At 36.6% G+C, this 20,768-nt stretch overlaps 1 protein-coding gene across 1 annotated transcript in view; it reads left to right on the plus strand.

The window, feature by feature from the left end:
* The window catches only part of LOC150102424 (26S proteasome non-ATPase regulatory subunit 8-like), a 97,270-nt gene that overhangs the window by 53,737 nt on the left and 22,765 nt on the right, over positions 1–20,768 (plus strand). The window contains exons 4-5 of the mRNA XM_090399465.1: positions 10,719–10,812; positions 17,422–17,520. Coding sequence (XP_090255591.1) covers positions 10,719–10,812; positions 17,422–17,520 — 193 coding nt within the window. The remainder of the gene's footprint in view (positions 1–10,718; positions 10,813–17,421; positions 17,521–20,768) is intronic.

The following is a 20,768-nucleotide window of genomic DNA, read 5'->3' on the forward strand; positions in this document are numbered from 1 at the left end:
CTGTCACTGCCTCTTCACTCTCATGCTGTGGCAGAAAGTGGCTCGGCATGGCGATGGGCAGTGAGAAAAGGACACCTTGGTGGAACCAAGCGGGCAAAAAAGGAGGCCTTCCTAACATGGCTTAGGGTCAGGTCACCTGAGATGCATTTCCAGTACACTGAGGCACGAAAAGCTACTGCTGAGGCAGTAAAGACAGCAAAACAGAAGGCTTGGGAATCCTTTGGAGAAAGATTAGACTCATCCTATGCAAATGCAAACAAAGTTTTGACAGACCAACCACCTCCTCTGAGGGAGGAAATTGTGCACAGCAAGGGCAATTAAGGCCTCTGATGGTGCACTTTTAACAATCGAGAAGGATATCATCCATAGATGGAGGGAATACTTTGAGAGCCTTCTAAACCCAGGTGGCCTAGTAGTTGTGGATATCCAAGAGGTACAGATTGGGGTGATGACTAGTCTCACATCAGAAGAGGTCCATTTAGCAATAAAATCAGGCAAGGCTGTTGGTGATGATAAAATTCGGTCCGAAATGCTAAAAGCCTTAAATCGAGATGGGGTTCTCTGGCTGACTCAAGTGTGTCAGGCTGCTTGGATATCTGATTAAGCACCAAAGCAATGGTAGACAGGCAGAATAATACCAGTCTTCAAGAAGGGAGATCAGAGAGAGATTGCAGCAACTATCGTGGCATCTCTCTGCTCAGCCTACCTGGGAAAGTATATGCTAGGTGCTTGGAAAGAAGGTGCAGGAGCATAGTTGAGTCAAAGTTCCAGGAAGAACAATGTGGCTTTCATCCTGGCAGAAGCACAACTGACCAAATCTTCACTTTAAGGCAAGTCTTTGAGAAATCATGGGAATATGCCAAGAATGTCTACACATGTTTTGTGGACTTGGAGAAGGCATATGACCGGGGTTCCTCAGGATAAGCTTTGGCAAGTAGTACAGAAGTATAGAGTGGATGGCTAACTATTAGCTGCCATCAAGTCTCTGTATGAATGCCCAGAGTTTTGTGTCAGGGTAAACAACACAAAGTCTGAACCTTTCACAGTCTCCATTGTCCTCCGCCAAGGGTGTGTTCTGTCACCCCTCCTTTTCATAATATTTATGGACTGAATTGATAGGCACACATCGAGGCAGTGAGCTTGTCAGAATTGGAAGATGTGGCATTCTACATCTGCTTTTTGCAGATGACCTAGTTCTGCTTAGCTCTTCCACAGATGACCTCCAGCAGACCCTGGATAGGTTTTTGTAGCTGTTTGTGCAGAAGCCGGAATGAAGACCAAAACTGAAACATTGGTCTCAAGACAACCATCCCAGTGCATTCTACATGTGAATGGAGTCCCACTGAGACAGGTGGATAAGTTTTAAATACCTTTGGTCCATATTCACGAGTGATGGAAAGTGGGATGAAGAGCAAGATACTTGGATTGGCTCAGCAAGCGCAATATTGAGGGAGCTTGGCCGTTCAGTAGTATTGAAGCGGGAGTTAAGCCAAAAGGCAAAAAGCTGCAAGTGAAGATAAGGAGATATCCAGAGATTTTGAAGAAAATTGTGTAAAAAGGGGACTATTGTGATCAACAAATATTTAATGCCGATGAAACTGGCCTTTTTTTTTGGAAACAAATGCCTTCCAAGACTTCTCTAGGCAAATCAGAGAAATCTCAGCCTGATTATAAAGTTGTAAAGTCAAATGAAATTACTGCTAGCAATATGTGAGCCGTTATGAAGCACATTCTTCCACATTGTACAAATGATTTTAGAGGCTTTTCAATTGAATCCCATTCTGAGAAGTTGAGTGATTCCGACCTGCTAAATTTAGATGCACAGCAGGAAGATCCTGAAGAATATGAAGAAAATTTAATCACTGACAAACCCAAAGAGGTTTCACAGAAACATTTGAAAATAGTTTTCGTACAATCGAAGTTTTTAAGCAGCAATGCTTAGACTGACCCTGGTGAAGAGAGAACCAGTAAAATTTGCAGAAGAGGCAATAGAGGCAATAGGAGTTGTATGAAAAAAAGAAAACAGAATGCCTGCCAAACTACGTTAGCTCAATTCTCTGTTAAGAAGCAGAATGATAAATTTATATTCTGAATGTTTTATTGTTTTTCAGCTTAGTGGTTTTCCTTTAACTACGCCCTGAGACATACCCTAATTCTTTTATAAAAAAAACTTAAAGGTCAAAAAAAGAAATCTGAGGAACAAATTATACATTTCCCCATAGGTTATATATTCTATTAGTGCGTTTTCGATTAATGCACCTGTTTTAAAGAATGCATTAATCGAGGGATTGCTATATTATGATATGTGAAATGTTTTATATTTAATTTTTTAATAATTTTAAGATGGCAAATTTTAAAAGCACTACAACACATGCAGAAAAATCCCCTGGGATTAGGTCTGAACTTAAGCATGACCAAAAATGCCTGTATTTGCAAGTGTGAGATTTCACAGAGCAAAGGTAATGTGCAGAAAATCCAACATGACATTTGCTCTGCATTTGTGTATTTTGTAGCACTGTTTCTTAAGCAGCTTAGTGTAAAGACAGCTGAGCAGTAAAAGTCATTCCGCAGTTCTGCCTCCTCTCACTGACTTGATATGGCTCTCCTAATGGAAATGTTGCCCAAAATCATACATTCTTGTTGTTCACTTTTCATCGAAATGAAAATGTGTCCTCTGAAAACAAGGTATTGTTTAATGCCGCCTTTCTCTCTCTCTCTGTGATATGGCAGATTGAAAGCTGCATAGTTTATCACCTTTGGAATGCTTCTGCAATACCAAAAATTTGTATTATATCATTTCGAATCAAATTTTGAGTTCAAAAATTATTGTTATTTTACAGGTATCCCCATGGAGTCAAAACACTCATTATAGGAGACCCACACTTACCTTTATACACATAATACCTGTCATACTTCTCCTTAAACTCATTCACTGTCAGAGCACTCACAAATTCTGGCAACCCATTCCACTTGCTCACCACTCTCCAAGCAAAAAATCTACTCCACACACCTCACTAGCTGCACTCTTGCACAACTTCCAGGGGCAACATCTAATTTCTTTTTCTCTCTCTCTCTCTCGTCATGTCTCTCTTTTCTGCCCATCAACTAAACTCGGCAATCCACACACCTTCAACCTATTATAGCGAGCATTCCGCATACCTGTCACCAGCTTGGTTACTTGTCTTTGAATCCTTTCCACTACTTCCTGATCCCAAATCTGTACACAGTAGTCAAGATGCAACCACATAGCCTTATAAATATAGCCTCTTTACTTGTTAGTGTTTTTCAACATCCAAGTAATCCTTTGAGCTGTTTTACCAAATTTTGCAATATGTCCTCAACTCAACTTAACTTCTGTCAGTGGCGCTCGTACATAAGCACTGCGACACTGCAGCACCCCCAAGGAAAAAATGAAAATTTTAAATTTTGTGTTTATTTTTTTATTATCCCATGGTAATATTATACCAGCTCATAGAGGTCAAGTTCATGTATTTTATACAGCACCTTTTCTGGGTTGTTATAGAGTTCACATTTGGAAATATTCATACAGTTTAGCAAATGCATTGGTGATGCTTCCTCAATGTTACAGATTTTGCAGCTGGGGAAGACTTTTATGCCATTGCTAAACTTGATTGGTCTTGTGTGGCCAGTCTTGAGGTGAGAGATCATGGTAGTGGCATTGCGATTAAACTTGGAGTTGATGGTAGCTCCTGGATTTTCTGCTAAGTACCAGTGGTAAGTCATGTCCTGAAGAATTATTCTTTTCATGTTTTCTTTTTGGGTAGTTTTAAAAAGATCGAAATATGTGGTGTCACTTGATGTTGCGGCCATTTTTGCTACTTTATCTGCAGTTTTGTTTACCTTTAATCCCACATGGGATGGGATCCATTGGAAGATTATTTTGGAATCCTTATGTAGTTTGTTTATGCTTTTTGCTGTCTCTAAGTATTTCTTGATGGCTAATGTAGCAGTTCTTAATAGCTTGAAGGGCTGCTAAGGAATCTATGAAAAATATAAACTCCTGCGGGTTTTGTTTGTCCAAATATTGCAGTGCTGTGTTAATGGCTATTAATTCTGCATGGTATGAGTTGCATCCAATACTGTTAGTTGTTTTTAGTTCTATATTATGAGAGCCATAGTACGCCACTCCCAAAGCCATCTGTGTAGATCTTTATTGAGTCAGGTCCATATTCCATTATTTTTGAAAGCGCTAATGATCTCAACATTTCAGGGTTTTCTAGGCTTTTTTTCTCATGTTTCCCTATTTCAGAGTTGATAACTATATTTTTCCTGTCTTGATTTGGAGGAAATGCTGGATACTCGGCTATTTTATTTTCTATTATTTCATGCATTGTTGATTTTTTCTTTATTCTGTTTATTGGTTTTCAGTTTTTAAAAAGTTCACTTGTTCTATGATGTGCAAGGTTGGCTCTTTTTTCTACAAATTTGGTAAGATTTTCTTGCCACTTAATTTTTAAAGGAACAAGGTTGGATTCGAATTCGGCTATTTTTCCAGGAGTTGTATCCCTTAGGTTTGTGTTTATAAATAATAACAATGTTCACAACATTATATAAATGCAATACAACATGTTAAAGGTTACAGCTTATGTTTTGACATTGATTGACTAGTTAATAATTGGAATTGTTCAATTAATGCTTTAGATTACAAAACAAATGCACGGCGATCTAACAGTCTCAGAATTATCACGTTAGACCAATTGCAGCTAGCCTCGCCGATATTCGTTTGCGCTTCTTATTGCACGTTACAAGTGATTCCGACACTGCTCGTTTGGGCAGTGTATCGTATGCTTGCGCATGTTATTTCTGTGAGATATAAAACTTTTATTATCGGTGTGTGTTCGTTGTGAGGGTGAACTATTTTTTTTGTAAATCTTATTTGATTTTGTTAAAATAACATATTTTAACAAAATAAATATCTTTATTTTGTTACAAGGTATCTATAATAAATAATTATTTATTTATTATAGATCATCATCATCATCAAATTCCTGCCATGTACCCTCAAGGGGTGTACAGGATATGACAGTACTACATGAAAAAATTACATCATTACTAACTTCTTATCTACAATTTTCCTCCAAATCAGTCTGTTACTTGTCAAGACTCCAACATTATCAGATCTTATATATCTATCGTCTAAGGCACTTTGTACCGTATCAATCCACCTATATCTTGGTCTTCCTCTGGGTCGTTTTCCTGCCAACCTGGCAGAGAACACTTGTTTTGCTAATCTTTCCTCTCCCATTCTATTTAAGTGACCATACCATCTGAGATTAGCTCTGCTAACGCATTCCTGGATGCTGACAATGTCAAGTTCTTTCCTAATATCCTCATTTTTAATATGATATTGCCATTGATGCCATCTGTTCACGCCTCTAATCTTTCTCAGGACTCTCATATCTGCGGTGTCTAGTCTTTGGTCAAGTGTTTTACTTCTGACCCAGCTCTCAGATCCATAAGTTAAAATTGGTTTGAACACAGTCTTGTATACAGCTAATTTAGTGTTCCGACTAATTTCTTTCTTATTCCATATGAATTTATTCAATTGACTTCCCACCATACCAGCTTTGCTGATTCTGTTGTCTATTTCTATATTTAGTTTACCATCTTCAGTAAAAATCGTGCCTAAGTAGCTGAAATGTTTTACTTGTTCCACAGGTTCTCCATTCACAACACAGTTGACATTTTCAATGATTCTGCCTATTTTCACTGTCTTTGTCTTTTTATTGCTGACCTTCATACCATATCTATTACAACAACTATTCAATTTAGTCAGAGAATCTTGCAGACTTGTAGCGGATTTATTTAGAAGTATAACATCATCCGCATAAAGCAAAGAGCTGACATTAACATCTCCAATTTTGATATCAGGTTTAATACCACATTCCTTCATAATGTGATCCATATAGATAATGAATAACAGAGGGGATAATGTACATCCTTGTCTCACACCAGATTTAACATTAAACCATCTTCCTGTACTTCCTTCAATTCTAACTGCTGACTCACAACTCAAATAAAGACTAAGTATTGCTTGATATAATGCCCCATTGACACCATATAACTGCAGCATATTGAATAGCTTCTCTCTTGGCACCTTGTCATATGCCTTTTCCAAATCGACAAAACTTAAATACAGATCTTTGTTATATTCCCATGCTTTCTCGACTATTTGTCGTAAAGTGAAGATCTGATCCTGACAGCCTCTATTTGGCCTGAATCCAGCTTGTTCTTCACCAAGCTTTTCTTCCACAATTCTTCTCACCCGTTTCTCAAGTATACTTGCATAGATCTTGCCAGGAACACTCAGTAGGGAAATACCTCTGTAATTCTCACATGCAGTTTTATTTCCCTTTTTATATATGGGTACTATGAGAGCTCTACTCCAATCATCGGGAATTCGTCCCTCTGTCCAGGCTTTCTGAACTATGCAGTGCAGCCACTGTAAGACTCTTATACCACCATACTTCAGCATTTCTGGTCGAATATCATCTACTCCTGCTGCCTTTCCACATTTCAAGCCTTTGATGGCTTTTTCTACTTCAAGTATGGATATGTATTCCTGACTGCATGCCTGGTCAGTGTTTTTTATCACTGTGCTGTCATCACTGCTTGTTTCATTTAGCAGTTTTTCAAAGTAATTACTCCATACTTCAAGGATATCTTTTTCTCCTGTTTTCATTTCACCTTTATCATCTCTAATTCCTTTTACAGCACTCTTTCCTCCATTCCTAAGCTTCTTCAACAACCTCCAGAATATTTTGCCAACTTCTTGATATTTATTTTCTATATTCTTGCCAAAGTCCTCCCATGACTTTTGTTTAGCTAGTTTTACACACTGTTTAGCTTTCTTACATTTGTCTCTGTATTCTGTAAGAGTAAAAGTTGACTTATTTGCCATGAACTTTTGATATGCTTTCTTCTTTTCCTTCACTGCCTCTTTAACTTCCTGTGTCCACCAGGGAGTTCTGATTTTTTTATCTTTGCACACAACCTCACCACATGCCTCTCTGGCAGAATCAATCAATGTTTCCTTCAGAGTTTGCCACTGAATCTCCAAGGTTTGATTCCTGTTCTCAAACTCTTTCATTTTCTTTTCAATAATATTTCTGTATTTTAGTCTACAGTTTACATCTGAGAGCTGCTCAACTTTTATTCGCTTTAAAACTTTCTTACATGTTATTCTTTTCAATATGAAATTCAATTTTATCCTGCTCAAGACTAAATAGTGATCACTTCCAATTTCAAATCCTCTGTACACTCTGGTGTCCTGCACCAGGGAGAAAACATCACTATCAACAATAACATAGCCAATGAGACTTTTCTTATTCCTAGCCTCTTCTCTCCATGTGAATTTGTGCACATTTTTATGTTGGAACATGGTGTTAGTAATAACCAGTCCATGTCCTGAGCAGAAATCCAACAGATATTTGCCATTATTATTAGCTTTGCTCTTTTCTCCAAATTTTCCCAAAATATTTTTGTATGTCTCACAATCATTTCCTACTCTACTATTTAGATCCCCAACAAGGACCAACTTTTCCTTTTTCATTGTGTCAGTTGCTTTTTCTAAAGCCTCAAAAAATTCCTCCACTTCTACCTTAGTAGAACCTTCTGTGGGACCATAGGCACAAATAAGTCTCATTTATTATAGATACAAGGCTGAATTATGACGAGTGTCACTGTCGAAAATATGAAAAGAATTTTTTTTTTTTTCAATTATCGTTACACAAAACAAATGCACTGCGATTTAATGCAGTGTGAGATTTATCGCACCAATTGCAGCTAGACTCGCCGATATTCGTTTACGCTTGTCATTGCACATTACAAGTGATTCCGACACTGCTCATTTGGGCAGTGTATCGTATGCTTGTATGCATTATTTCTGTGATATACAAAACTTTTATTATTGGTGTTGGTTTGTGGCGAGGGTGAAATATTTTTAATAAAGCAATTTTTTAATATGTAAATTTATTTATTAATAAATTAGTTACTGATTAGGGAAAAAAATTTTTTTATATGCAGCATCCCCACTTAAAAGTTTCACTGGCCACCACTGCTCTCTGTCCACCATTACATGCAAGTCTCTAGTCTCATCAATTTCCTTCATTCTATACTATCAATGTGATACACAGTTTGCAACCTTTTCAATCTGAAGTGCTTAATTAACCTTACATTTTGCAACATTCAATTGACAGTCATTATCCTTTACCCACAATACCAATTTATTTAAATCATCTTGTAGGATATCTACATCACCTTTATCAACTGAATATACAGAACACTGAAGCATTCCACAATACTGCCACTTAGTATTGCATCTCTATCCATCCACTCTTGGATTTTACCTTTTTCAATACTTGAACAAGCACTGTTAATATATTAATTGGTCTATAGCGTGATACTTCTGTCTTTGAGCAAACTTTATGCAATGGAACGATCTTCTTACCCTCTTTCCACTCCTCTGGAACCCTGCCAGAGCTGAGACTTCAATTGAACAACTTCATCAGAGGCGCTGATAGTTCCCTTGCACATTTATGTAGCACACAGACTGAGATGCCATCCAATTCCACTGCTGTATTCATATTGATATTTTTCAAGATGCTGAGAACCTCCTTGTCATCTACCTCAGTTCTGATAGTCTGTCACATCAGCAACTGCAAAATCATCAACTGAACTATTCCTTTTTTGCTTCTGTCACTTTCTTACTATCAGCATTAGTCATCCTTCCATAGTTATTGTTCCTTTTAATTGCTATTTAATATTTAATGCAAAAAATACTCAGGATTTTGGCCTGCTAGCTAATTTTCTATCATAATCTGATTTGGAATTTCTTACCATACTATTTACCTTTCTTACCTGCACTTTGTATTGCTCGTGAATACATATGCTGATCACCTTTTTCTTTATATTCCCTTTACAATATTTTTTGTAGCTGTTGTTTTATATCTCTACTCATCCACTTAACTCCTTACATGTTTTTTTTTTTTTTTTTTTTCCTTGGCTATGGGGTGCTTCTCAAACAATCCCTGACCACTTCTCATTCACTACTAACATTCTTCTTTGTAGCTTCTCAAGCCATTGCATTGCTCCAAGCCACCACCTAAGTTTATCATAATCACCAGTTTTTTTGTTCCACATAAACCCTTTCTTGGCTGAGAATTCCACGTTGAGCTACCTCCCAGAACAAAACTGTATGTTTACTCAACCTGATTGGAGGCAGAGTGTGCTACCTTGGTCATGGTTACATCATCTGGTGTTATTACCAGATCTAGCATTCTCAAACCCTCTGGTCCTCACCATGATATACTCTTTCAGATAATTATCCCTTAGCAACTATATGAATTCCACTACCATCTTGCCAATCTATGTTCCCCCCTAGTTGAATCCCCCCCCCCACCCATAATAATGGCTCAGCTTGTACTCGTTGTGCTAACTGCTGATGCATGGTATTGATATCTTCCTGTAAACCCCCCACCCCCTCTCTATAGCATAACAAGATATTGTCCTTCTGGTATCTATCTCACCAGATAGTCTCAGATGATGGATCTCTCCCTGGCCTAAAATCCTCTTTAACTTCTAATTTTGTTGGTTGAAGTTCTTCAGCTATCGTCAGCAATATCCTACATCCTGTCCTATTCTCTCTATTCATCCTGAAGAATTCTCTTTACATTCTATCCCTGTAACTATCATTTTCTGTCAACCAGGTTTCATTGATGCCTATAATTTTTGGTTAAGTCAAGCTGACCAATGCCAAAAACTCCTCTGCTTTATTTCTGATTCTTCGAGTTTTCGTGTACTTGTAATTCGGCGTCCCCTTGGACTCAGTTATCCCTTGTGTAATGTCATTACCAACCCATTCAGATTCAAAACCTGTGAAACTGCATTCAGCATTGCATAATTTTTTGTAGACACACTCTGATTTGTCCCAGGAGTGGCTGAACCCACAGTTGACTGTATCCCCCCCCCCTCCTTCTCCAGTTCTAGTTTACCTGATTTTGCAAGTTCAACTTCTCACTGAACAACACTCTCCAAAACCACTGAAATGGTCCATCAAGCATATACAAGTCCTTTTCTCTATCAAATTCACTCCATACATTTGTAAACTGCACACCATTCCTGCTGCACAATATATCATCAGCAATATCCTGCCTCCTGTCCTTTTTCCTCAGTCCTCCCTGGGGAAAAAGCATAAGTTTTTTAAGAGAGATGGTTTTCCAAACTATCAAAATTGACATTTGGCCACTTCATATGTAGTTTGGATGCAGTGTGGCTCAGAAAATGATCTACTAACCATTTTCTGCAAGAATGCAGAATGCGCATGCATACACTTAAGTATTCTGACAATATATTTTGGCATTTAACCAAAATCAAACACTTCAGGTGTTTGTTCAGTCAGAATTATTCCAAAAATAGCTAAGGTCAGCATATTGTGTATGTTGATTTCTTTGTGTTCTTTGACTGGTTTATCTATCTTATGGAAGGCAAAATCTGTCACCTCCATAAGGTTTGACCTGCCTTTTGTAGAGAAGCCTTTGCAGAATCTCCCTTTGGCCTAAATAGGATTAAAATAGTTTTTTAGATCCACAATGCACATATAAGTGCATTTAGTTAAGCAATACTAAATTTCTTTTCCTGACAGTATACTCAGCTGTTGTAACGACTAAATCAAACTCCATTTGAATTGATTATTTTAGGAACGATTTACCAGAATCTGCATATAAATATCAGCTGCTGGGACTGAATCTCCTGTGCCTTCTTTCTCAAAATAAGGTTGCTGATTTTCACACAGTGAGTAGTTTTTTTTATTTACCATTATAAACAAAAAAAAAAGTAATTATTTTCTTTGCAGGTGAATATATTAATGTTTTATTTAGTAAAAAAACGCCTCTGTTGAATGCTGAATAATCTCTAGACATATGTAAAATTGATTGTCAAAGAATTTCTGGCGTAATATTAAGAACTACTAAATAAATACAAATTTGAATTTAATATCTTTATTTAATTACATGTTTAAATAAAGGCCAATGTCTTTGACACCAACCAGCCTAGTTTCATTAAAAAATAATAAAATAAAATAAAAAGGTACATAAAATATTCCTTCAACTTGTATTCTAATTACATAATAGTTAAAACCAAACTACAATTTCATTCTTTCTATAATAAAGGTACCTGTGTGCTTGCAAAAGGAAAATACCTTAAGCTTTTGCTTTTTTGTGTTAGTCTTTCACAAAGAGATTCTCAACCTATAGTACATTAGTACCATAGGTATGCTGAAAGATAAATAGCTTGGTCTCTGGTGAAAAAAGCAGTGATCTCTTGCTGGGAAAGGAAAGTCATCCACCACATGAACACTTACAAATATTGCTACCACTGGGATTCAAACCTACAGCTAGGGATACCTTCCACTGAGCCAACCAGGCCTGACACTGTGACTTTACACTGAAGTTACAAAATCCTTTTAATGGTCTCTGAGTTCAGTATTTTCAGACTAATTTTTCATACTTTGACTCTTTATTTTCATGTTCATTCCTATACAATAGCAATTAACATTGTTTCATTTATTGTATAGATGCTTGTTCTTAGCCTAAGCAGTACAGCTTTCTGTATATCAGAAAATAATGTTGATCGTGATCAACCATTTGGTTGTGTAAAGATTTTTAGTCGATTGCCAAGAATGTATTCATATATTCCTCTGGGTCTCTTTCTTGGCATCAAACACAACTGTTTCACTAACCTTTCTTCACCCATTCTATTTAAGAATCCATACCACCTAAGATTAGCTCTACCGACACATTCTTGAGTGCTAATAATGTCAAGGTCCTTTCTAATACGAGAGTTGTTTGAAAAGTTTGGTAAAAAAATAAGTTAAACACATTTTTTTGGAAAAAATCACCTTGATTTCTCAAAATAGTCTCCATTGAGGTCTACACATTTGGTCCAGCAAGTTTCCAATTTTTTTCATCCCATGTAAAAAGTAGGATTTGTCAAATTGTGCAATATAGTGATTGACAGCTTTAATGACATCCTCATTCGAAGAAAATTTTTTCCCACCGAGCCAAATTTTTAAGTTTGGGAACAAGACGTCATCATACGGGGCCAAGTCAAGAGAATACGGTGGATATGGAACCAATTCGAACCTCAATTCATGCAGTTTTACCATTGCGACGGCCGATGTGTGACACAGTACATTGTCTTCATGAAAGAGCACTTTTTTGTGTACCAATCTTGGCCATTTTTTCTTCGGCTCTTTTAAATAGTCCAACAGTGATGCATAATAGACTCCTGTTATTGTCTTATCCTTTTCCAAATAGTCTATCATGATAATTCCTCGGGAATCCTAAAAAACAGTGGCCATCACCTTCCTAGCTGACAAAATGGTCTTTGCTTTCTTTCAGTGCTCTTTCACCGGGCATGGAAGAATAGTGGAACATTGCACTCTTTCATTGGAAAAGACATGGGTTCGATTCTCGTCATGATGAGGGGAATCCTTATATTTGCTTTTTCAGTTGAAGGTGAGTTAGCCGATCTCATATGGGTTTTTTTTTCCGGAAACTCGGGTTTTCATCCCACATGCAGACAAAGCATGTGTCCTGAATACAAATCGGCCTTCACGACACATACAATTTACAGACAAAAAATACCGTTGTTGGTGATGATGGCGTTGATGGCAGTAATCTCGTAGTTGGAGAATTAAGTAGTAGTGGAGATGATGATTGGAGTAGAGCTCTCATAGTACCCATATATAAAAAGGGAAATAAAACTGAATGTGAGAATTACAGAGGTATTTCCCTCTGTAATTCTCACATTCAGTTTTTCCTCAGTGTTCCTGGTAAGAATTATGCTAGTATACTTGAGAAATGGTTGAGAAGAATTCTGGAAGAAAAGCTTGGTGAAGAACAAGCTGGATTCAGGCCAAATAGAGGCTGTCAGGATCAGATCTTCACTTTATGACAAATAGTTGAGAAATCATGGGAATATAACAAAGATCTGTATTTAAGTTTTGTCGATCTGGAAAAGGCATATGACAAGGTGCCAAGAGAGAAGCTATTCAATATGCTACAGTTATATGGTGTCAATGGGGCATTATATCAAGCAATACTTAGTCTTTATTTGAGTTGTAAATCAGCAGTTAGGATTGAAGGAAGTACAGGAAGATAGTTTAATGTTAAATCTGGTGTGAGACAAGGATGTTCATTATTCCCTGTTTTATTCAAAGACAATGAAAATAGGCAGAATCGTTGAAAATGTCAACTGCATTGTGAACAGAGAACTTGTGGAACAAGTAAAACATTTCAGCTACTTAGCCACGATTTTTAGTGAAGATGGTAAATTAAATATGGAAATAGACAATAGAATCAACAAAGCTGGTATGATAGGAAGGCCATTGAATAAATTCATATGGAATAAGAGAGAAATTAGTCCTAACACTAAATTAGCTTTATACAAGACAGTGTTCAAACCAGTTTTAACTTATGGATCTGAGAGCTGGGTCAAAAGTAAAACACTTGACCAAAGACTAGAGACCACAGGTATGAGAGTCCTGAGAAAGATTAGAGGCATGAACAGATGGCAATACCATATTAAAAAACAAGGATATTAGGAAAGAACTTGACATTGTCAGCATCCAGGAATGTGTTAGCAGAGCTAATTTGAGGGGGTATGGTCACTTAAACAGATCGGGTGATAAAAGATTAGCGAAACAAAAGTTCTCTGCCAGGTTGGCAGCAAAACGACCCAGAGGAAGACCAAGATAAAGATGGATTGATACGGTTCAAAGTGCCTTAGACGATAGAAATATAAAATCAGATAATGTTGGAGTCTTGACAAGTAACAGACCTATTTAGAGGAAAATTGTAGATAGGGAGTTAGTAATGATGTAAATTTTTCACGTAGTACTATCATATCCTGTACACCCCTTGAGGGTACATGGCAGGAATTTGATGATGATGATGATTTAGCGAAGTAGAGTAGTGTGCCCTCTCACAATGAATTCAAGGACTCATTGTGAGAGGGCATACTACTCTGTGGAGTGACCTGGAGGTGTCACGTAATAATAATAATTGTCCACTGTTTTGCTGCTGCTTGGACTCAGGTGTGTAATGGTGGATCCAAGTTTTGTCTACAGTCACGAATCCACATAAAAAAACCCTGCAAATTGCGATTAACCACTGCGCTGCGTTGAAATGTCTTTCTGTGTGCATTTTTGATCGACAGTCAACAATCGCGGCACCCATCATGCACACAGCTTTTTCATGTGCAATTTTTCGTGCAGGATATTAGATTTGTTCAGTTGAAAGTGCAATCTCGCGCACTTTCACTCTGTGGTCTTCCATAACAATACCATGGATTTAGTTAGTGACCTCAGTTGGGCATCCAGAACGTGCTTCAGCTTCGATGGACTTACGACCAGATTTAAACTTATTTATCCAAAAATAAATATTCTTTAATGCTGGTGCAGAGTCCCCATGAACTGCATCTAACTCAGCTTTGATCTGCATGCCCATCCACTTTTTCAAATAAAAGTATTTTATCACTGCACGAAACTCGTTTTTCTCTTTTTATGAAAAATGTGAACACAGTCATTTTAAATGTTTGCCAAACGAGAACTACGTGTCGCACATGGCTAAAATTTTGCCAGGGATCATTAAAAAAGATGATACATGCCGACACTGGTATGAATGAACAAATTGTGTCACCATCTATTGAAAATTTATCAAACGTTTCAAACAACCCTCTTATCTTCATTTTTAATGTGCATCTGCTATTGATGCCATCGAATCACTCCTCTAATTTTTCTCAGAACCCTCATATCTGTGGTCGCTAATGAAGTGCTTCATTTCTTACAACTCTCAGCGCTCCATAACTTAAAACTGGTTTAAAGACTATCTTGTATACTGCTAGTTTGGTGTTTTGGCTAATTTCTCTCTTATTTCACATAAATTTATTCAGCTGGCTACCCACCATACCAGCTTTGCTTATTCTGTTGTCAGATTTAACCTGCTACTTCACTAAAAATTGTGCCTAAATTATAATTGAAATATTTTATTTGTTCTATAGGATCTCCATTTAGAATGCAGCTGAAGTTTTCCATGCCTATTTTCCTGCCTATTTTCATAGTTTTGATCTTTTTATTGCTGATTTTCATGCCAAACTTATTACATCTGTTATTCAGTTTAGTTAGTGAATCCTAGGGTCTTGCCTTAGTCTTATCTTACCCCTGATTTTACATGAAATCAATCTTCCTGTATTTCCTTCAATTCTAACAGCTGACTTACAACTTAAATATAGACTATATATTGCTCTGTATAATGTTCCATTCACCCCATATAATTGTAATGTTTTGAAAAGCTTTCCTTTGGACACCTTGTTATATGCCTTTTCCAGATCTACAAAACTTAAGTACAGACCCTTGTCATGTTCCCACAGTTTCTCAACTATTTGTCTTAAAGTGAAAATCTGATCTTGACAACCTCTATTTAGCCTGAATCCAGCTTGTTCTGTTTCCAGTTTTTCTTCCACAATCTTCTCAACCTCTTTTCAAGTGTGCTTGCGTAAATCTTACCTGGAACACTTAGTAAAGAAATTCCTCTGTAATTCTCATATTCAGTTTTATTCCCTTTTTTTTTATAGTTGGGTGCTATGAAAATATAATGGGAATTTCTCCTTCTGACCAGGCCCTCTGAATTATGCATTATAGCCACTGCAAAACTTAAGCATTTCCAGTCAAATATCATCTACTTCAACTGCCTTTCCATATTTCAAGTTTTTGACAGCTTTCTCTACTTCAAGTATTGATATATATACTCCTCTTTGCATTCCTCTTGAAAATTTTGTAGTATGGTTCTGCCACTGCTTGGTTCATTTAACAGTCTTTCAAAGTGATTACTCCAGACATGTAGTATATCCTTGTCTTCAGTTTTCATGTGAACTTTTTCATCTTTGATTCCTTTTGCAGTACTCTCTCCTCTAAGCTTCCTCAATAGCCTCCAGAACATTTTGCCACCTTCCTGATATATTATTTTCTGTATTCTTACCAGTCTTTCCATGACTTTTGTTTAGCTACTTTTATGCACAGCTTAGCTCTCTTACATTTTTCTCTGTATTCTTTTTCTTTTCATATTGTTCTAATTTTCAGTGTTTCTGGCTAGAAAAAAATGTGTACTGGGACCTATTTTTTTACAAAAAAAGAGCACTGATTGTACCTATTCAACTAAAATAACACTTCATGAAATTACAACTGCAAAAACATTTATTTAAGATATAACTTACATCTTGTGGTCCTGATCCATCTGTATGCAAATGCTCAGTTCTTCTACAACACAAAGCCTAGCCTTTTTGGACAAAAACTAGCTACTCAATTCAGACTTCCTCTTCACATGCAAATACCATCCACATAAGAAATGAGACTCCTTTTTTACAACAAGTGATATAGATGCTCACCAATTCTGAGATGTATGCTAGGTAGTGAAGTTGCATCTTCATCTCCTCAGTTTTTATTCCAAATTGCTGTGGGCATGCAGTCTGTTTTCCTAGAGAAGCATCTACTTTTGATTGACTAGTGCTAATGTTCACTTTGCAGTGTGTACTTACTCTGGTTAAGAATGGAAGTTGGCATTGATGGTATGTCCTTCTTAAACCAGCTCAAGAGGGACTAAGCCCATGAAATCCCACCAAATACACATTTGGAATTTCATATATGACCAAACTGATCTCTTATCTGAATCAAGAATGCATGAGTTGATCCATTAATTCTTTGGATTTAGGCTACTGAATCCAAAAAATTAATGTTTTCATTTTTTTTTTAAGTATTGAGTTTGTCTTACTATAGCACTGCTCATATCCAGGTCAGCTTTGAAAGTTTGCACTATTTCATAATGAAATGGTTCTGGAATGATATTAGCCTTTGTGAGTGGCACAATTCTTTTTTGAACTAGTGAAAATTAGTGCTTAATTTTATAGCATTCTGTATTTCATGTTGCAGATGATTTTTGATTGTTGTAGTATGTCCAAGTTTGAAACCTCATAAAATGAACCTTGGAATTAGATGATTTGTGCATTCATTCTAAACAATACAAAAACATATTACTTAAGTAATAAACATAAATGAATCATGTTATTCGCTAATTTATTGTGATATACAAAATAGATCTAAATATTTATTATGACAGTAAAAAATGAAAATATAATGTAAAGACAAATTCAAAAACTTTTGGATTACTGCTATAAGAGAATGATTTTTTAGCTAACCTTTTTTGATTTCATAAATATTGCATTCTAATGAATTCAGTGGAAAAGTTTGGATAAAGAATCCTTAATTCTATCTATCTAATACATAACTTTGTATGTTAACCAAGACTAACATCTAAATTTAAAAAGATTTACTACTTTAATTTTTAGGAGCTAGAGTTACTTCCACCGAAAGAAATTCAAAGCAACCATTATATTCGGCATCCAGTTTCCATGGAACAATACTTAATGGAAGGCAGTTACAATAAGGTATGCTTTTTTAAATCTCTGAATTATTTTTATGTTAGTTAATATATTTAACAAAAAAAAATAGGGTAATTAAAGAAGAGATAAAAGACAAGTTCCTTGGCATTTTAGTTCAGTATATCTATTTTCTGTAGCATGTGTTAGCGCTTTTCAGCCATCCAGCATAGTAAAGGTGAAATAAATAATTTAATCATCTATTTCTTACTCCTCAATTATACAAGTATACATGATATCTCTTTAGATGCGTGTTTCATCACTTATTATAACAAGAAGATTATTGGGAGAGTATATGCACTTGTTTCTTCTCCCACCAATGAAAAGTAGTAAAGCTATAATACATTAGTATGTGGGTGGTCTGAAAAGTTCTCGGCCTTGACCATAGATGGCGACACTATCGGCGAGATTTTTTTTTTTTTTTTTTTTTTTTTTCTAAATTGGTACATCTGTTAAGCATCCATGTGAAATTGCAAGTCATTCTATCAAGTAGTTTGTTTTATACAGCTGTCTGGAGCAAAAGTGTTGTCTATATCGCTTGAAATGGATAAAATTGAGTATCGTGCAGTTATAAAATTCTTTGTAAAATAAGATTTAACTCCAAAAGAAATTGATTCGAAGTTCATAAAAGTTTACAGGCACTCTCCTCCTTTGTTTTTGACAGTTAAGAAATGGGCTGCCGAGTTTAAACGTGGCCATACCAGCCCTGAAGATGATCCATGTGAAGGATTTCCAAGAAGTGTATCAACACCAGAAATCATTGATCAAGTGCACGATATGGTATTGGATGACCAGCGAGTCAAAGTGCGTGAAATTGCTGAGACTATAGACATTTCAAAAGAACGTGTAGGATATATTTTGCATGAAGAATTGCAAATGAAAAAGCTTTGCGCAAGATGTCTGCCCCACTTGCTCACAGCAGATCAAAAATGCATTCGCATGAAAATCTCTGAACAGTGCTTGGAGCGTTTTAACAAGAATAAAACTGATTTTTGCATCGCTTTATTACTATGGATGAGACATGGATTCACCATTACACACCTGCCCCACTTGCTCACAGCAGATCAAAAATGCACTCGCATGAAATGACAAGAATAAAACTGATTTTTGCATCGATTTATTACTATGGATGAGACTTGGATTCACCATTACACACCAGAATCCAAACAGCAGTCAAAACAGTTGACAGAAGCCGGTTGTTCAGCGCCAAAGAAGACAAAGTTAGTTCCATCAGCAGGAAAGGTCATGGCATCGATGTTTTGGGATGCTAAAGGCATTTTGTTTATTAATTATCTTGAAAAGGGTAAAATAATAACAGGGGATTATTATTCCAATCTTTTAACCAGACTAGATGAAAAAATTCATGAGAAAAGACCCGGTTTGCAGAAGAAGAAAATCATCTTTCATCAGGACAATGCACCTGCTGATGAAGTGTTTTGGCAATAGGAAAATTAAGGGAGCTGCACTATGAATTGTTGGAAGATCTACCCTATTCCCCAGATTTGGCTCCCTCTGACTTCTATCTCTTCCCAAAACTAAAACTCTTTCTCGCTGGTCAACGTTTTTCTTCGAATCGAGAGGTGATTGCAGCTGTAGATGCACATCAGCTTTATTGCTAAAATGTAAATTACCACGTTGAAACTTATCAAAGTCAATTGCCCTTAAGGAATTAAGATGAGATAAGTAATATTCAATGCAGACAAAGGAAATACATCAGTGGTTATGAATTCAGATGAATACGCAGAAAAACAAACAGCCTATTAGAAGATCCAATACTTATTCATCCTTAGACAGGGATGAATACTGTGTACCATGTGGGTACACACATAATAAAACCAATGATTTGATCAAAAAGTTGCCTAATTGGCAGCTGAAGAATTAAATCTTTATCATCAAAACATCCATTAGTCCCAAGATTTTATGGTGCACTAAAAATACACAAAAAAGGATATTCTGTTATGGCCGATTGTAGATGTGAGAGATCCTCAAACTTAGCAAAATATTTGTCGAACCTGATATCACCACACAGGAAAAACAGAACCGTTTGTAAAAAAATAGTTTAATTTTATTGAAAAAGTAAAGGATATAAATATAGAACCTTCAGACATCTTAACAAGTTTAGATGTAGTCAGTCTCTTCACCAGTGTACCCAGAAATGACACAGTGGATCTACTCGTAAATCTTTTCCCACCAGATGTAGGACTTCAAACACTGCATGGAAAACGCTTTTTTCATATTTCAACGCAAATATTGGGAATAAAAAGGATTTGTCATGGGTTCCTCCTTTCTCCAGCCTTAGTCAACCTCTTTATGAAAAATTTCAAAACTAATGCATTAAAAAACTATCAGAAGAAACCAAGAATTTGGTTATATTACATTGATATTTTCATCATTTGGTCGGAAATGGTGGGTGTACTGATTGCTTTCAAAGATTATCTGAACAGCTTGCATCCCAATATAAAACTCGCTCTTGAACTAGAACAACACAAAAAATTACCATTCCTTGATATTCTTGTTTCCTATAGATTCAATCCGATTATCTTTTTCTGTCAGCTTACTAGTAGAATTGTTCTCCATGTCAGGGGACTAGCCTGACGATGGAATCATTCAGTGGTAGGGCTGCTACCTTAAGGCTTCTGAACTAGCCTTCTTCCGAATTTAAACCCATAGGAGGAATAGGGTATATTGAAGGGGAAAAGAGTAAATTATAGAAGAATTATAGTAAGGTTTATAGGGAGGGCATAGTTGTAAGGCCAGAAATGAAAAGACCCCATGGCCCTCAAGCAGTAGCACACCCAGGATTTAATCTTGGAGTTGGCCAAGCACTCAAGATTTAATATGGGGGGGGGGGGGCGAGTTGAGTAGCGATTTGAGAATGCACACTACATTGCATACGACCTAACTGAGCACTGCAGTGATTGCCAATACATGATACCCGTGATCTCCTCTGGCCCAGCTTGGGCAAACGAAGTAGCACTCGGTCTGCAAGAGCACTACTTCGTTCGCCTTGCATTCACAGCGGCCGGGATTCCCGAGAGCTATAGGGTATTCCCACCTTATGTGGATGCTAATTCATAAATAGTATAGAAACAGAAGACACAACATAAATTTTAAAAAAATGAATTTTAATTAGGAAAAGATTTTTGGAAAATTTTCTAGTGTTTTTTTTTTTTTTTTTTTCTTTTGGGGGGAGCCATGGCCCCTTGGCCCCCTCCCTGGGTGCGCCACTGCCCTCAAATACTCTAATAGCATAAGAG

This window comes from Typopeltis vanoorti, chromosome 10, assembly GCF_054136105.1.
Source record: "Typopeltis vanoorti isolate ZY-2024b chromosome 10, IOZ_Tvanoo_1.0, whole genome shotgun sequence".
NCBI classification, from domain to species: domain Eukaryota; kingdom Metazoa; phylum Arthropoda; class Arachnida; order Uropygi; family Thelyphonidae; genus Typopeltis; species Typopeltis vanoorti.